At 43.7% G+C, this 17316-nt stretch overlaps 1 protein-coding gene across 1 annotated transcript in view; it reads right to left on the bottom strand.

Moving 5' to 3' along the window:
* ADAMTS12 (ADAM metallopeptidase with thrombospondin type 1 motif 12) overlaps nucleotides 1-17316 on the bottom strand; it is a 123482-nt gene that overhangs the window by 22564 nt on the left and 83602 nt on the right. The window contains exons 9-14 of the mRNA XM_035100561.3: nucleotides 16804-16948; nucleotides 10831-10923; nucleotides 8760-8905; nucleotides 8039-8208; nucleotides 4507-4640; nucleotides 865-985 (exon numbers count right to left, since the gene is read on the bottom strand). Coding sequence (XP_034956452.3) covers nucleotides 865-985; nucleotides 4507-4640; nucleotides 8039-8208; nucleotides 8760-8905; nucleotides 10831-10923; nucleotides 16804-16948 — 809 coding nt within the window. The remainder of the gene's footprint in view (nucleotides 1-864; nucleotides 986-4506; nucleotides 4641-8038; nucleotides 8209-8759; nucleotides 8906-10830; nucleotides 10924-16803; nucleotides 16949-17316) is intronic.

Here is a 17316-nt window from a genome sequence, read left to right as displayed (position 1 = left end):
CAGAGAAGCGGACATGGAGCAATGGATTCAAACTACAAGAAAGAAGATTCCACCTAAACATTAGGAAGAACTTCCTGACAGTGAGAGCTGTTCGGCAGTGGAATAAATAAAACGTGATGTTGTAGAGATGAAGAGATTTATCGTGGTGGTAGCTTTTGCGGACTAGCGTCTACTTCTCAAAATAGTCCGCCAGTGCTTATGCCACAATAAATCCACTTGCAGAGCAATCTAAGGAACACAGGAAGAGGCCTTAATACTAAGTCATTGAAGGAGGTCCATTAAGCTGAGTCTCATCTACAATGAATGGCATTGGCCCTCCAGAGTTTCAGACAGAGCTCTCTCCCCCACACCTTCTTGCAGATGCCAGAGATTGAACCTGGGAATTTCAAAATGCAAAGCAGGTACTCTACCTGTCAGCCACAGCCATCCTCCCTGAGCTATGACCACTGCTATGCATGACTGCTGAGAATTACCGCACGGGGGGGGGGCGCGAATTCTCAGGTGAATGGGTATAAGATAGCAGTTTGAGCCTGGTGCCAAAGGCTGCAATTTTTGCTGTAATAGACTGACACGGCTACCCCTCTGGAAATTGTACTTACGTACTCAAAGAGGCTGAGTCATGCAGTCCAGTACTGAGCAATCATATTTATTGCCCTATTGATCCAAGTGGATTCAATATGCCCTCCTTAATAAAAGAGATATTGCATTCAGTATTGCTTCACATCCCCCAATTCCTTCTACAGGTTCGTTTTCTCTCCTTTGGTGACAGAGTGCTAGTGTCTCAGAGTATGTTTTGTTAGCAAGAGTCATTGCTCATTGAAATTGCTGCAGAAAAACACTGCAGGGGAAAAAAGCATTATTCACCTGCTCCTTCACTTTGGTTGAACGCTATCTTCACTGTCTGGCAAGAGGATCCATCTCCCAGGCAAACTCCACATTGATCTTCTGTGGCATTGGAATCCATCTCATAATCACAACCGATGGTCTGAAGGAAGACACATTTTTTTCAGAATACAGGTTGCATTCATTACAGGATCATGACTAACCAATCAGCAAATGCCTGCCAGAGACTAGTTCGCTATTTGCATCATTCCCATGTCCATGTGATAGGTATTTTCTGCAGGTCAAAGCCAATTTGAAACATCTTTAGAGTCCAGCTGACCTTTCCAGGCTGCAGAGCAACAAGGCTTCAATTACAAGGGAAGAAGCCCAGTAGACTAACCTTGACTCCCTCCAGTTTTACTCAAAACATGGCTTCACGTGTAACCGTCTGAAGACAGTAACTAAGGAAGAAATTACACATTATAATGGTCATCTGTTTTGCATTTCAGTGCAAGATTTTTCTTCCACATATAGCCAGCAAGCAGTGGGTGCTGCTGCTCTAGAATGGGACCTTCGCCTGAGGAGGGGAGGGAGGCCTTAGCTCTGGTCACCTCAGCTCAAAAAAGATATTGTTGATTGGGAAAAGATTCAGGAGAGGGCAACCCAAATGATCAAGAGCAACACCTCTAGAAGGACGGGTTGCAGTATTTGGGGCTTTTAAGTCTAGAGAAAAGGCAAACAAGAGGTGACATGACAGAAGTGTGCAAAAGTATGCATACGATGGAGAAAAGTCTTTCTTCCTCTCTCAGAACACTAGAGCTCATGGACATCCAAAGAAGCTGAATGTTGGAAGATTCGGGACATGCAAAAGGAATTCCTTCTTCACACAGCGCATAGTTAAACTAAGGAACTTGCTCCTACAGGAGGCAGTGGTGGCTTTAAAAGAAGATTAGACAATGGAACATAGGGCTATATCAAAGGGCTAACCATGATAGCCAGTGCTTTTTTTCCTGGGGGGATATAGGGGTACGCATACCCCTAAACATTTTGCGAAGCTAAGTTTGGCCTCATTGAGGAGCAGTATTTCAATATGAGTAGGAAACTGAGAGTACCCCTAAACAATTTTTTTAAAAGAAAAAAAGGACTGATGGTGACTATGTTTTCCCTCCACTGTTGGAGGCAGTATGCTTCTGAATATTATACGTATGCCCATACAGTTTTGATAATTAGCTGCTAAATACCAGTGGCTTGAAACTTCAGAGGGAGAAAGTGCTCTTGCACCCAGGCCTTGCTTGCAGGCTTCCTGCAGACCACTGGTTGGTCACTGTGAAACCTAGATAGGCCACTGGCCTGATTCAGCAGGGGGATTCTGATGTCATTCCCCCCCCCATTAGAATGGAGCCCTTTAAAGCTGCTTTCCCCCCATCTCACCACCAGAGTCCAGATATGGACCCCCTCGACCCCTGTGAAAGAAAAATATTGCATTCAGGAGTGAAACATGTGACAAACACATAACATCTAGTTTGGCCCTGAAGCAGCCATCACAAAAGGTAAAGAGGATTTCCTCCCTGCTCAGCTGTAATTTGTGACAACCATGTTTTTCTGCCCCAGCTACCCAGATAATATGAGGGGATGCAAAAAGAGCCATAAACAGAAGAAAAGAAAAGAAAAAGGATGGCAAAGTACTGCTCTATGCTATCTCTCTGTATCTCCACCTGTATTCTGAATTCGTTTTCATTTCCAGCTGTAACATTTCCATATCTGTACATCTTGATGATATCAAACTGCATTTGTGGCAGGTTGAATGGCTATCAGTAGTGAACACGTTTATCCTTCATTTTGACACTTGACAAAACGTCCTTTTGTTCCCTGGAGCTCAGCAACTGGCTCTGCCCATTAAAACGCTGACACTTCTTAATCACCAGTTCTGCAGCAGACACCAAAGGGCAATTTTCGTGGACCTCAAAGACACTCGTATAACTACTTGCAACTTCTTAATCAGCTGGCATTGTGTGAGGCAGCCACAGATGCCATCTTTGAAGACCCTTAAATATATGTGAAAACTAAGAACCACCTTGTGGAACTATAAATATGGACAAATTCATGCACACATACACACAAATCTGTGTTACGGGCTTGTGTGTCCAAAGTGTTTCATGTGCTTAACAATGTCCCTGATACTGTTGGCTGACAAATGCAAGTAGTTTGTATTTATTGACTAATCGGTTCCTGTAAGAACATAGAATGAGTCTGCTTGATCAGGCCAATGGCCCTCTAGTGCAGTATTCTGTTCTCACAGTGGGCAGCCAGATGTCTGTGGGAAATCAGAAACAGAGCACAAGCGCACTCTCCCTTCCTGTGGCTTCCAGCGACTGTTATTCAGAAGAATGACTTTCTCTGACCATGGAAGCAGAGCATAGATATCATGTCCAGCAGCCAGTGATCGTGTTATCCTCCATTAATTTGCCCGACCCTCTTTTAAAGCCATCCAGTTTAACTTGGATTAATAGTTTATGTGGCTTATTGACTCACCCAAATATCAAATTCATTTGTTTCAAGGGATCTTGAGCAAGCTGCTATCGAAATTCTATTAGAACATAAGCGCTTTTGGCTTCTTGAACATTTTGCAAAGCACAACGCCCCAGAACGGTGCAAAACAGAACAAAATTAGTGTTGCCCTATGAAGAGCCTTCCAAAGTGATGTGTCAAGGCATCTCACTGGGGGGGGGGGGGGGAAACAGATTGGAACCTTTTCTTCTTGTGACTTGGAACAGTCATCATCTGTAGCGATGAGTGAATTTTCAAAGGTCATAGTGGCTCAGAAGTGACAATTGATAAAAAAGACTCGCTTAGCTGGGCCATTATCAAAGCTGTTGCCTGGGATCATACGAGAATAGCTCTTTTCATGCCCAGCCTAGGAATATTTTGTAACTACCGTTGCTGAAGGCCAATTTCCACCAAATCTAGCCCCTGATGGATTTCTGGGATAAGGAAAAGCGGATTGACCATGCCATGCTGTTACTGCTCAAGGCAGTTCACAAAGAAAACTTGCAAACAGACCCAACTGTTTATTACAGCAGTGGTCATTTCTCAAATTCCTGACCAACAGGAAACACTTTTCACATCAATATCATGTTCTCTCGACTCAGCCTTTTGGTTGAGTGGATATTTGTCCTCCTGTTGTGCACTGCTGTTCTATGGTGCCATTTTGTTATGTTGTTATTGGTTGCTGTGTGGTGTTATTTTATTATTTTAATACAAAATTGTACTTGATTTAATTGTGACATCTTTGTAACCCACTCTGGGACCATTTGGGGAAAGGCTGGCTATAAGTACAAATAGTAAACAAACAAGTAATCTGGGATACACAGGGTAAACTACTGTAATGCTGCCTTTGTAGATTATTTGGAAACTTCAGTTAATTCAGAATACAGCCCCAATATCAACCCCTATCCATGAGCCCCCAACCCCCTTCCCCATTCTAACCAGCCCCCAACTCCTAGGCCCTCACCGATCTTGTTGTCGACCCTCAAATCAGGGAATATGAATTTTGAGGATATCGCTTGATAAAATGATCCCAAACGTAAAGAACAGCACAGGGATTTAAGACTATGACTCTGATGGCCCTTTGAGGCCAAATCTGTAGTCCCATGAAGTGTTCAAAGAAGGAAACATACCCAATACCTTACACATGCCATTAACACAGATGTCTCTGCTGTTGTTTCCTTCAAAGCAAGGCGTACCGTCAATGACAGCGTCAAGCATTTTCTCTGAAAAGTGGTTGTTCGTAGGACGGCATTGTAGCTCACAAGGATTCGCTGAAGGGAAACCCCCAAAGTTATATCAGTTACTATAGACACACACAACTGCATTGCAAGTAAAAATCGAAAAGTTAAAAGTAAGTACCATGGTAAGACACTGCCTCCCATTAAGAGACATTTGCGGCAGAAATCTGAGAGCAGCACATGCTAGAGGGATCATTGCTACAATCCTCCTGCATGGGCCAGAGCTCAGGGGCAGAGCCCTTGGCTTGCATGCAGAAGGTCCCAAATTTAATCCCAGGCACATGGACTGGCTCGATGCAGAGGAGTGATGGAGGCACCAGCGGGGAATTCCCAGGGCGAAAAGGCTCAGAACCTGGAGGTTGGTGGTGAGATGTAGTATGGAAGTTCCCCTCTCCCTCCTGGTAGCTCACCGATAAGAATTAACAAGTATCTGGTAGATTTATAGTTTTTTTTATTACAGTATCATGTTGCGAATACAGATCGGCATCTCTCTGCAAGGACTGGAGTCGCTCACTCTGATTCCCACCCCCACACTTCTGCAGCAAGAAGCACGCCGACAGGAAGTCCCTCCCCTATTGCTTCTCCTTTGTTCTCTGACATGCTCATACTTCCTAGTTTGGGGGGGAGTTCCCCCCACCTCTCGATTGATGTATCACCTGGCTGCCTCCCTCCTTCCTGTTGCTTAGCTACTATCTCAAAGCTGGGCAGTTCCTGGCTCAACTGTTCAATCTCGGAATCTGCCTGTATCTCTGCTTTGTGGGATATTCCCCCTCCTCTTCTGTTAGAAGCTGATCTTCCTGCCATTGCATACCCCCATCTTCTGATTCAGACCAGCCCCTGACAGATGACAGTGTGGTCAGAGGGAGAAGAGGGAAAAGACTGGGAGGAGGAGGTGTCGGAAGGAGAAGAAGTGACAGGGCTTAGTGAGCAGGAAGAGGCTGTGGCAGAGGGCAGTCCAGACTCAGAGGGAGGTCAAGAGGCAGGGTGGAGGCAGGCTGCTGAAGAATCCAAGGACTCTCCCCCTCCTGCTGTGACCAGCTCCCTTCCCCAATGGTCTCCCAGAACATACAGAGGAATGAAGAGGGCAGAGCAAAGAGAGACAAGACGACAGAGACTTAGTCTGCTGGGGAAGGAACAGGGGAAGGAGCCTTAGAGAGAGGTGGGAAGGTGCGGACCTTCAGACCTTGCAACTGCGTCATTGGGGCAAGACCTACTGGGAAGGAATGCTGTGCTCACTAGGCTCGCACTGTTTCTTTGAATAAAGAGTTAACTTCACTGACACTTTTTAAAACTGCTGATCTGTTCCTGACTCCGGCTCCTGACTTTGGGGTAGGGCTGGGAGAGAACCCTGCCTCTGGCGAGTCACTGCCAGGGCTCACCCATGCTTACCTTTGCTCCACATTTCTAGGAGTAGGTCTGAGCTTTCCAGGTCTCTGTGTGAGTGCTTTTCTTTTTGCCCTGGCACTTCCCCTGAGAAAACCCCCTCTTTACTGCTGAATCGGAACAAATGGCAACCCACAGAAAACCTGAATTGCTGTTTGTTTTGATTCGGTGTTGAAGAGCAGGTTTTCCTCGGTTAAGCAGTGGGGCAGAAAAGAAAAGAGAAAAGAAAAGAAAAGAGAAGAGAAGAGCTTGGACACAAAAAGAAATTATGAACAGGGAGAGTGCGGACTTGTGCGGGGCAAAAGGCAAGTTTGGATGAGCCCCACACCAGCCACTTTAGATAAAGAAGGCATCCTGCCAGCTCCCCAAATGGCCATAAGAGCTTGCTATATTTACAGACTTTTGTAAACGCCTTCAGAAACAACCTCCTCCTGTTCATTCCCAGCAGTGTACCTACTAAATGAAAATGTGTGGCATTTAGAATACATACGAGGTTTATTTTTGCGGCAATCAAACATAGAAAAGAAAGTGGTGGGAGGAAAATTACTGACGGGAGCAGGCTAAACAATTAAAAAACTGTTGCCTGTTTTCCCCACTTTGAAGAGCAGCGGTGGAAATCACTGAAGAGAGCAGGAAACAGACTGGACTTTTTTGTGTCAACGGGCTGGGCGTGTTTTAGATCAGGCTCAACACTAATCAATGGACAATTATATGGATTTGGCATGCTGGTATTCAGGAATTGCAGAGAAGGTTACCTGGTACTCCAGGCTTTGACTGGGCTTAGCTTTCATTGTCATGATAATTAGCTTTAATTATCATGATAATTAGCTTTAATTATCATTCTTTAAACATTGCACATATCTGAATGAATCAACACCTGCTTCAACATTCCTCCTGTGAAAGTAGCAAACTTCCTAAAAAAATAACAATACTCCCCTCCTCCAGTTTCCCAGCAAGGTGTTGAATATTTATTTATTTTTAAGAAGGAGAGGCCAGGCCTGTAATATAAAATCTTAGGACATTTCTTCTCCGATAAGTAAGTACTTTTTAACAAAGTGTCAGCAGTTGCAATACAGACATTAGAGCAGCATGGCAATATGTGTAATCAATGTAATTAAATCCAGCCATTTCTTGCGCTATCCAATGCTAGTACAAAGTGAAGCTAATCACTTAATCAGACACTTAAATGTTGGGATGTATGCAAAGTATTCAGTGATCATAGGGCAGGGGTGAGCAACCTTTTTTTTTAGGTGCGTGGACACATTTAGAATTTTGAGTGACTGCTGCAGGCACTATCTGCAAGATGCTTGAATCTCAGAATTAACAGAGCAATAGTGTCCCTCTCTTTCTACTTTCAGAGAACCTTTTCAATTTACAGTACTTGTTTGCTAAGGAACGCATGCAAATTCACTGTGGGACCCTGGTGCTTTGCAGAGTACTCTGGAATAAGTTCTGGGATGCACACACACTAATTGTGTTTTCAGTGTATAGTGTGGACTTGAGAGATAATACTAATCTCTTTTCATTTCAATGGTGATCTAATGCAGATAGCAAGTCTTCGTTATCTGTGCAGATCAGAACCAGATTAACAACTCTTAAAAGCAAGAGTCCGAAGAACTCTGTGCAGTTCCCCATTGTGTATCAAACGAAAGAAAAATTAGGCATAGAAACGCTAAGGAAAGAAACAACTACCTGACTTTTAAAAGACATCTCAAGGCAGCCCAGTATAGGGGAGTTTTTATCATTTGATGTTTTACTATAAAAATCCAAATGTTTTACGGTCAAAATCCAAACGTAAAAACTTTACCAGATGATGTGAAAAATTCATTATCAATAATGGGTATTAAAAAAAAATTATTATTTTCTTCATTTATTTCCAAAAGTTTTGCAGACCGCTTTTTACCATAGGTTTTCACAAAGTGGTTCACACTACAATCTGCAAAGCAACCCGTCAATCAAAATAATACGGTGCTTAAAACAAAAGTGAAACCCGCAGGTAAAAAGCAAAAGTCCAATAAACAGGCGTTGTGCAACCTATTTAACCTTACCTGTGTTGTACACCGGAATCCACTGGTAGAACTTATTTTTGTAGGCAACCGTATCAAATTCACTGCACTGCATTTGACGGAAGTTGGGTGAGGCTCTGGGGCACAGCTTGATGTTACACATGCGATAGCGCTTCCTCTCCCCTGTGCAGTACTTCCCTCCAAACTGTGGCCTGGAAGCGACAAAAGGGGTTTCGAAAACAAGAATTTGTTTATTATATTTAAACCCTGCCTTTCCTTCGAGGAGCTCACAGTGGCATACGTAGGTTCCCTCCTCACATTTAATCTTCATAACAACCCTGCGAGTTAGATTAATCTGAGACACATTTTCAGAAAATCCACACATGCCCAAAGTAGATCCTCTTGCAAAGTTTGAAGTCTGCCTACCCTTGCTTTAGATATAATAATAATAATAATAATAATAATAATAATAATAATAATAATTTATTTATACCCCTCCCATCCAGCTGGGTTTCCCCAGCCACTCTGGGCGGCTGCCAACAGATTAAAAACAGAATAAAACATCACACATTAAAAACTTTCCTAAACAGGGCTGCCTTCAGATGTCTTCTAAAAGTCAGATAGTTGTTTATTTCCTTGGCAGCTGATGGGAGGGCATTCCACAGGCAGACGCCACCACCGAGAATGCCCTATTTCCGGGCTGTTTAAGTTTCAAGATTTTGAAACATCGAACGTTAAGCAAACCGCCAGGCATGAGACTTACTCTGGGCTAGTGCATTGTCTCTCCGCAGTCTGGATTCCAGCCCCACAGGTCCGTGTGCAGTGTGACCACGCTGACCACGAACCCCATGCGCCGTTCACTGCTTCGGGGCTCTTGCCTACGGTTATGCATTCCCCCGTGAAGCACCACTAGACAATAAAGCAGCAAACACATTGGGTCAGGGGAAAACCCCCAAACACACTATTGACACTGCAACACATCTCTTTCAAAGTAGCTTGCTGGAGACTGGTGTTAAGAGAGAGATCACCTTCCCGCTTTTGTGACTTTCAGTGAACACTGTAGGCATTTCTAAGTCAGGGCCAGCTGTATATACCAGTATGAAGCAGGAGAATCTCTGAAGTCTAGAATTTTTCTTTTCTTTTCTGCAAAGCCAGCGTGGAGGGGCCCATTTCAGACTGAGGCTGGGTGCAGAGGGAAAAGATTTAACTCCGTGTCTCACTACCAAATCCCCCACGTAAGCCAGAGCTGCCAGAGCTGTTTTGAATTGCACAGGGAACTTGCATTGTGCTGCTAAATCTCCCCCTCCACAGTCAATAGCATCTTTGGAGGTGGTGAGAGGAGATTTGCATCGGGGGAATTGGCACAGGGCTTACCTGTCAACTTTACAAAGAACAGTCCTCTGTCTGGAGAAGTCTTGTTCAGTGGTACCTCAGGTTACAAATGCTTCAGGTTACAAACGCTTCAGGTCACAAACTCCACTAACCCAGAAATAGTACCTCGGGTTAAGAACTTTGCTTCAGGATGAGAACAGAAATTGCGTGGTGGCGGCAGCGGGAGGCCCCATTAGCTAAAGTGATGCTTCAGGTTAAGAACAGTTTCAGGTTAAGAACGGACCTCTGGAACGAATTACAGTAAGTTCTTAACCAGAGGTACCACTGTATGTGAAATGTTGTCTAGTCCAAATTGGGTTTAAGGGCACCATGGGAAGGGAAGTGGGAGACCATCAATGGTTCCCCCCACAATATCAGACCCACACAGAGTCACCTAGTTACAGCCTTCCTTACTATGGTGGAATGCATTGAATTTCTATTTAAATTACAGCAATTATGTTCAAGTTTGAACTTATACATATACTTTATTAGCATGTGCAAATTTCATTTAAAAAATTGGGTCCCCCTTTGTGGTGGTATGTGATGGAACTCCAATGGCTGTTTTTTGAGGAAGAAAAATCCTGAGGTCTTTGATGTCACATGTACCTCAGCATTCTTCAGACATTTTCATCAGGCAAAATGGTGTTAAAGTCTTTTGCAAATCAAAACAAAACCACATAGTCCTACAGTTCAGGGTAAGACAAAAGTTGCATGTCTATAATAATAATAATAATAATAATAATAATAATAATTTACATGTATAATGAAAGCATAACTAGACCCTGAGAATACTCTGCTACAGTTTAATCCAGGTTTGAGAAACACAACTGTTTGCTGGGTTTCAGTGCAACAGCAAACTGTGTTTCTGGTTTGGTGTTATGTCTGAATCACTCCATAGAAATGACATGCCATCAGTCCCGAGCCACTTGGGTATTCTGAAGAAGCAGGGAGCTTGTTATGGTAATGAGTCCGTGAATTGGGGGAGATGATGGGAGCTGCAAATCATGCACAGGACACATTTCAGAATAATGAACTATCCCAGCTACTGGGATATCGCTAGGTTAGAGACTTGGCTCTGCTTTGCTCAGAGGAAGGTCATCTAGCTGTCAGTGCTATGGAGAAACACCAAAAGTATATCTTTCATTTGATCTGCAGGAGCTAGGCATGCAAACTTCCTAATGCCAAAGGAGCTGGCATTGATTTGAAAAGAAGGCAATTTCCTTGCCTTCCAGACTGGGGATATAAATGCAGTTGTAAGATGATAACTTAATGAAAAAAGCATCTGATATGGTTAACCTTTCAGAGTGAAAGGCAACAATAAGAATGTGACCGAATGCAAAATGTAGCAAATGAAAGATGTTTTATAAGGATGCCACTTTGTTTTGCATTGTGTTCTTGAAGCATAAAGAAAGTCGGGTACCGAGTCATAATTTCCCATTCTCGTCTCTCCTTGTGACAGGTACCTTATTTTCACCGCATCTCGTTCCATCTGCCGCAGCATCCAGTTTCGACCGGCAGGAACCTTTCACAAAGCACCACAATGTCTGGCAAATATTCTGCAACGACAACCTCAAATGTTGTAAAGAAAAAACAATTGAGACTTTAGGGAATTGTGGGTTTTTTGTGTTATTGTTTTTTGAGAGGGCTATTTCAGCTTGGGTTGTCTTTAAGAGGCTTGATTTCATGCCCACAGGTGTAGCCAACCTGGTGCTCTCCAGATGTTGTGGATGACAACTCCCATCAGCCCCAGCAAGCATCACCAATAGCTAAGGATGATGGGAGTTGTAGTCCACAACATCTGGAGTGCACCAGGTTGGCTACAGCAAGTGGGAAGAATTGTGGAAAATAATGAGATCCAGTGGAATAACCTTGAGTGAGGTTTTACTTACACATCAACTACCTAACTGAATTCTGCAGAATGCAGCTGAATTTTAACTTCATTATTACCTAGCCTTAGGGCTCTCAACCCTTGTTGTCTATCATGCTTCCTAAGTCAGTAAAATTATTACTTAAACCGCAGCACTTTACCCTACTCCCAGTAGTCAAAACTCTGCAGTTAGTTCTAGTCATGGAAGACAGGAAATGGATAAACCTCATTTCCTGTCAAGCACCAGCTACTACCACCTGGGACATAGGGGACCCACACAGACACTTGCATTTCATTGGTTTTGAAGGAGAAAGCAAACCTTTCTTGCCCAATTAACTCTCTCAAAAACTGGATGGGATGAGTCAGGAGTCTAGCATTAGTGCCCATTAGTTTTTTTGGGAAATGAAAAATAAGTATCATTTTTGTGAAAGTTAACATTTGCCAAGAATATGAATTTCCACATTTGGTAGATTTTGGAGCTGTGAGCTGACACTGCTCTCAACTACTCTTTGAATAAAAAGCACAGTTACGCCAATGGAACTCATGCCTATTGGGAATGAGGTAAACAGTAAAGAGCTACTAGCACTTATTTTTCTGAAAAGTGTATCGTCAAGGGCTTACAACTATATGATTTCTCCCCCTCCCTTCCCCCCATGGTATTATGAGTTGTATATTTTTCTTTACTGTAAGTCACTTGGAGGCATTCAGATGACAAGTGACTAATAATAATAATAACAATAATAATAAATTATTTATATCCTGCCCATCTGGCTGGGTTTCCCCAGCCACTCTGGGCGGTTTCCAACAGAAAAATGAAATGAAATAATCTATTAAACATTAAAAGCCTCCCTAAACAGGGCTGCCTTCAGATAATAAACAACAACAACAATAACTCATCCACTATGCACACAATGCCAGTTAAGAAAATTATTTGCTTTAAAGCATAGGAAATGCAATGGAAGAATTAGAATAAAGAGCAACAGGATAAAGTAGGAAGCATACAGTATAAGAAAGGAGCGTCTCCACCCCCATCATTCAGTCCGGACACTGAGATCCAGTGCTGAGGGCCTTCTGGCGGTTCCTTCATTGCAAGAAGTGAGGTTACAGGAAAGTAGACATAAGGACCTTCTCAGTAGTGGCACCCGCCCTGTGGAATGCCCTTCCAACAGATGTCAAGGAAATAAGCAGCTATCCTATGTTTAAAAGACATCTGAAGGCAGCCCTGTTTAGGGAAGTTTTTAATATTTAATGCTGTATTGTTTTAATATTCAATTGAGAGCCGCCCAGAGTGGCTGGGGAGACTCAGGCAGATGGGCGGGGTACAAATAAATTATTATTATTATTATTATTATTATTATTATTATTATTATTAGCTGAGTTTTTCATATTTTCTACCTTCAGGGCATACAATACTTTTCACACTGACCCGTTTGCCACGATGACTCATTTGAGCATCTGCCATGAAACTCAAATCCTCTACACATTGCAGGGGATTTTGGAGCTATTGGAATACATAAGTTAGACATGTCAATAGCATAGCTGCCAAGTACCCCGTTTTCCCCGGGAACCCCCCGTATTTTCTTACTGTTTCCCGCAGGTGTCCCGAATGGCAAAATACCCCGTATTCCCCCTGATTACGGAGCTCCTGCCGGCGGCCATGTTCTTCCGGTGCCGCGCCGGCACTGGAAGTCGCTTCTACGCACTTCTGGACATGCGCAGAAGCGACTTACGACACCGCTGTGCCCATTTCCAAATGTCCGCAGCGCCAGAAGTCGCTTCTACGCATGTCCAGAAGTGTGTAGAAGCGACTTCCGGTGCCGCGGCGCTGCTGATCCCGGATTTTTCAATCCGGAACTTCGCACTTATGGTCTATAGTTGGATTCACCCCTCCCCCCACGACACACACTAGAAGCTTTACTGTTTTCCTCTTGCCGGTGGGCAGTTTTAATTCACTTCCAAATATTCCGGGAAGCCGAAGAACAGAAATGCAGAACAAATCACGCAGGGGGTCCTGGTCAGATAAATCATTATAGAAAGGGCTCCCTGTTAAGAGAGTTTGAAAGCCAATATTCTAAAGCAACTTTTCTATGTAATTTGATGTTCGTAGTCCAGTAAGACAAATACGGAAACATAGACAGGAAAACCCAACTGCACATTGAAGTCTGCCCTCCTAAGTCAAAGCTGAAATCCACCGTGACTCTGCATGGAGCTCCCTCATCTTCCTCAGTCTTCCATCCCACTTATGAACAAGGCCAATGCTCCTCTGTACTGTGAGGATGACTAGCAATCAAGGTTCACATCAAGGCATACAAAGCCCTAAACAACTTGGGATCGTGTTATCTCAGGGACCTCTTTACCCTATATGTTCCTGCCTGATCACTTCCTAGTGATATCAGGCAAATGCCAACTGGGCATAGATGCCAAATCTCCCGTATTCCCCGGGAAACCCCCATTTTTCCAGCTGTTTCCAGCTGAAAAAACAGATTTTTTTGTTTTTTCCCGGTTTATTCTGGCGCGGTGGCCATTTTGGAACTGGGCGGAGCATGCTCAGAAGCGACTTTTGATGCAGCTCTGCCCACTTCCAAAATGGCTGCAGTGCGACTTCTGGCGCAGTGGCCATTTTGGAACTGGGCAAAGCAGCATCAAAAGTCGCTTCTGAGCATGCTCCACCCAGTTCCAAAATGGCGGCAGCGCTACTTCCGGTCCGCTACTTCCGGTCTGACCCCTTATTTCTCCGACAGGAACTTGGCAGGTATGCAACTGGGTTAAGCTTCAGTCACTTGCTTAAGGCTCCCCCCCCTGAAGTGCGACCCTAGCTGCATGCACTATTTATGTAGTTTTCATGTCAAATGTAGTTTTACGTTGTGCACTGCTCTGACTTCTTTAAAAAAATGTTAAGCAGTATATAAATTAGTGTAATAAATAATGATCCATTTCATTTCTCATTTTGGGATATTCATGTTCCTTTTGCTGTCCATTCGTTGTGTTCAATTTGGCCCCAGTGCTCATGAGTTTCCCACCCACCCTCCATTTCATTTTGCCGCTGTTCGCATTAGCAGTAGAACCGATTTCAGCAGCTTTTTCCTGGTGGTCGCCATTTTCTTTCTCAGATACCCGAAGTTCTCCCACTCTGGAATGTTCTTGGAGAGCAGGGATGGCAGCCGCTACAAGAAACCCTGCCGCCCGCCCCCCCAAGAATGCCCTGGGTCAACACACCATTCAGGGCATCTGGGGAAAGAAAAAGATTGAAGTCAGCCACACTTCCATGGGGAAAACGGGACCATTTGGTTCAATTCTTCATTTGTTACAGAATTAATGTGTGCCTCCAGCAATGACAAAGTCATTGGACAATTTGAAGAATATACTTTTCACAGTTAGGAGAAGCCAGACAATTTCACCACAATCGGGGCTCAGCTTTGGTATAGAGTCGACCCCACTGGTCTGCTATGTATATAACCCAACAGTTTATCAAGCCTGGAAGAGACTGGTAAATCATGTGTCACTCAAATGATGTCATATACATGTGGGCATTGATTGAAAGCCCACCTGCCCCACTGCACTTTATCTGACTCTAGATTGTAAAAATATACAAAAACCTCATGCTGGCAGCAATCTTTGGAACCTATGTGGGCATGGGGAATGGAGTGGGAGGAATTACACATATAATTGCAGGCATCGTTTACGTTTCCACTGCAGGCACATGCATGAAAGGATGAGAAAACTATGCGTCAGTTTTACAACACCTTGCCCAATTAAATGTTTTCATAGCTGCAATAGAATTGGCTGTAGAATTACTCCTTCCCTTCCCTCTCTGCTGAGCACATATCTTTCTAGGATTGTACCTGCTGTGCTTTGTGGGTTTAGTAACCATGGAGAAAGCCTGGTAGATGATCTCCTCTAGAATTTTGCTGATCTGACTTCACTGCCAGTTATAGCCATCTGACAGATTGTGTGTTGCCGTGAGTCTATATCAAATGCGTACACAGTACAAACCTAGTCCCACGACTGAGCTACAGAGACCAAACTTAGGGCTAGTTTTGCCTGGTATTGAGATTCCCTTTGGTCTACTGTACAGGAGGAAGCAAGGCTTCTATTAAATGCCCTGTCACTATCTAAGAGTCCAGCATTTTAAGAGCAAGAGCTCTCACAATCAAAGGGAGACAAATACACCCTCCTACATGCTGAAATAGCAAATATAAAGTGCTAGGGCATTGCCTGAAGACACACGGCACAACTCTAATGAAGCAGAGCAGGACGGCATCTGGCCAAGTGCCTGTGGAAGGCCACCTACAAACCCCTGGATGTGTCTGTGCTCAATTCCAGCATGAAGGGAAGGTGGGATATAAATGGGGGGGGGGAAATAAACACTGGAAATGGTCCTCTTTCTATTCCGTGAAAACAGTGGTGAACCTGTGGCACCTGTCCTAATTTCATGTGGCCCTCTGGACACTTAGGTCCTGCGCTTGCCCTCCAGACCACCTTTTGGGGAATTACTTTCTCTTAACATTGTGTGTGCGGGAGAGAGAGGGAGAGAGAAAGAAAGAAAGAAAGAAAGAAAGAAAGAAAGAAGGAAGGAAGGAAGGAAGGAAGGAAGGAAGGAAGGAAGGAAGGAAGGAAGGAAGGAAAGAGGAGCAGGAAGAAGAAAGAGACAGGGAGTGAGAGATACATGAGGTGGGACTAAGAGAAAGAGAGTGCTATGCAATCCTTCAAAGCTAAAATCTCTTTTGTCTCTGGCCCCACTCATTGCCAGCATGTCAACAACAACAGGATCAACCCTGCTACACTGAAGAGACCTAGAAAGCTGCTAGAACCAGTGACATCATGGGCACCATCAAACAGTAGAGATGGTGAATAGAGATGCAACCCAAAAAGATAGAGCGCAAAGTACATTCAGAGCATGGTGAGCTTCTTTTTAAGCATCCTTGTATCTGTAGTATACCGGCAAATTGAACTATGGCATGTCTCCCCCTTGCAAGTTGTTAAGTATAATGGTTTAATTGTACATGGGCATTGAAATGCAGCTGCTACTCTGTCACAAGGTGTTTAATTTTAGATCACATGAGTAAGGTATTCAGTTGCAAATCTCCATTTTGGGTGTGTTAAGTTGAGTTCTCTCTCTGAAAGCCACGGAGGGCAAAGGATGTGATAATGACTTCTCTCCAGGAGAACATACTCTTAGGCTGGAATATAGGCTATGAGAGACAGAGCTTTGTTTTTAGCTTCTGATCATAGTTCTTTTATGTTTGTATGAAGCTGATTCTATGCCTGGACAAGCATATGATTTATACAACTATCTGGATGTAACATTGATTGTTTTGTGTCTGTTTTGGAACAAGTTCTTTTAGCAAAGCTTTGAAACCATATTTTGGGTTTGGACAATTTTTATCCCAAGAGGAGACTGTTTTTCTTCATCCTATTGCAACAAGCCACACAATATTAATATCTGCAATACAGGCTGTTGTTGTCACCACCTCCTTCCTCCTCCATTTCTCCATTCGGTTCAGACGATTAATGTTGCCACCTTGAAATAAAATGTGGGGCGTTGGGAGAGAAGCAACACTGAACTTACATCCACTTGGTCGCAGAATGTTGCATTGGGTCCATATTGCAACTGGCATTGGTGGTGTACATCATAAATCACTCCAGGGGCAATGAAAGGTGGCTTTAGATCTTTCTTCTTGGGTACATCATCCAGGCAGAAGCCCCATCCTCGGCTAAATATGAGGTGTGAGATTAAGTATTAACATTTGTGGAGGTTTTTTAAAACAACAACAACAACAGACAACAACAACAACAACACTGACAGCTGCTTCTTGTGGTGTGGCAATTGTGGTGAAGCAGCATCTCCTTCACCTCTCCCTTACCCCAATGGTGGAAGGATGGGAAAACAGGAAAATGAGTTGAGAGGACTCCCCGCAGACAAGACCGCCACTGCTGGCTATATTAGGATATTTTCACAGAAGCACTATGTGCAACTGTGTGTAGGAGGCGAAAATACTGCCCTATTCATTGCTGTTCAAGACACCAGCTTGATCACAGTATCCTGTTTTGCTCACTAAATTTCCAGGAAGAACATGATAAG

The sequence above is a fragment of the Zootoca vivipara genome, chromosome 10, assembly GCF_965207765.1.
Source record: "Zootoca vivipara chromosome 10, rZooViv2.hap1.1, whole genome shotgun sequence".
Taxonomy (NCBI): Eukaryota; Metazoa; Chordata; class Lepidosauria; order Squamata; family Lacertidae; genus Zootoca; species Zootoca vivipara.
This window is presented reverse-complemented; position numbering and strand designations above follow the sequence as displayed.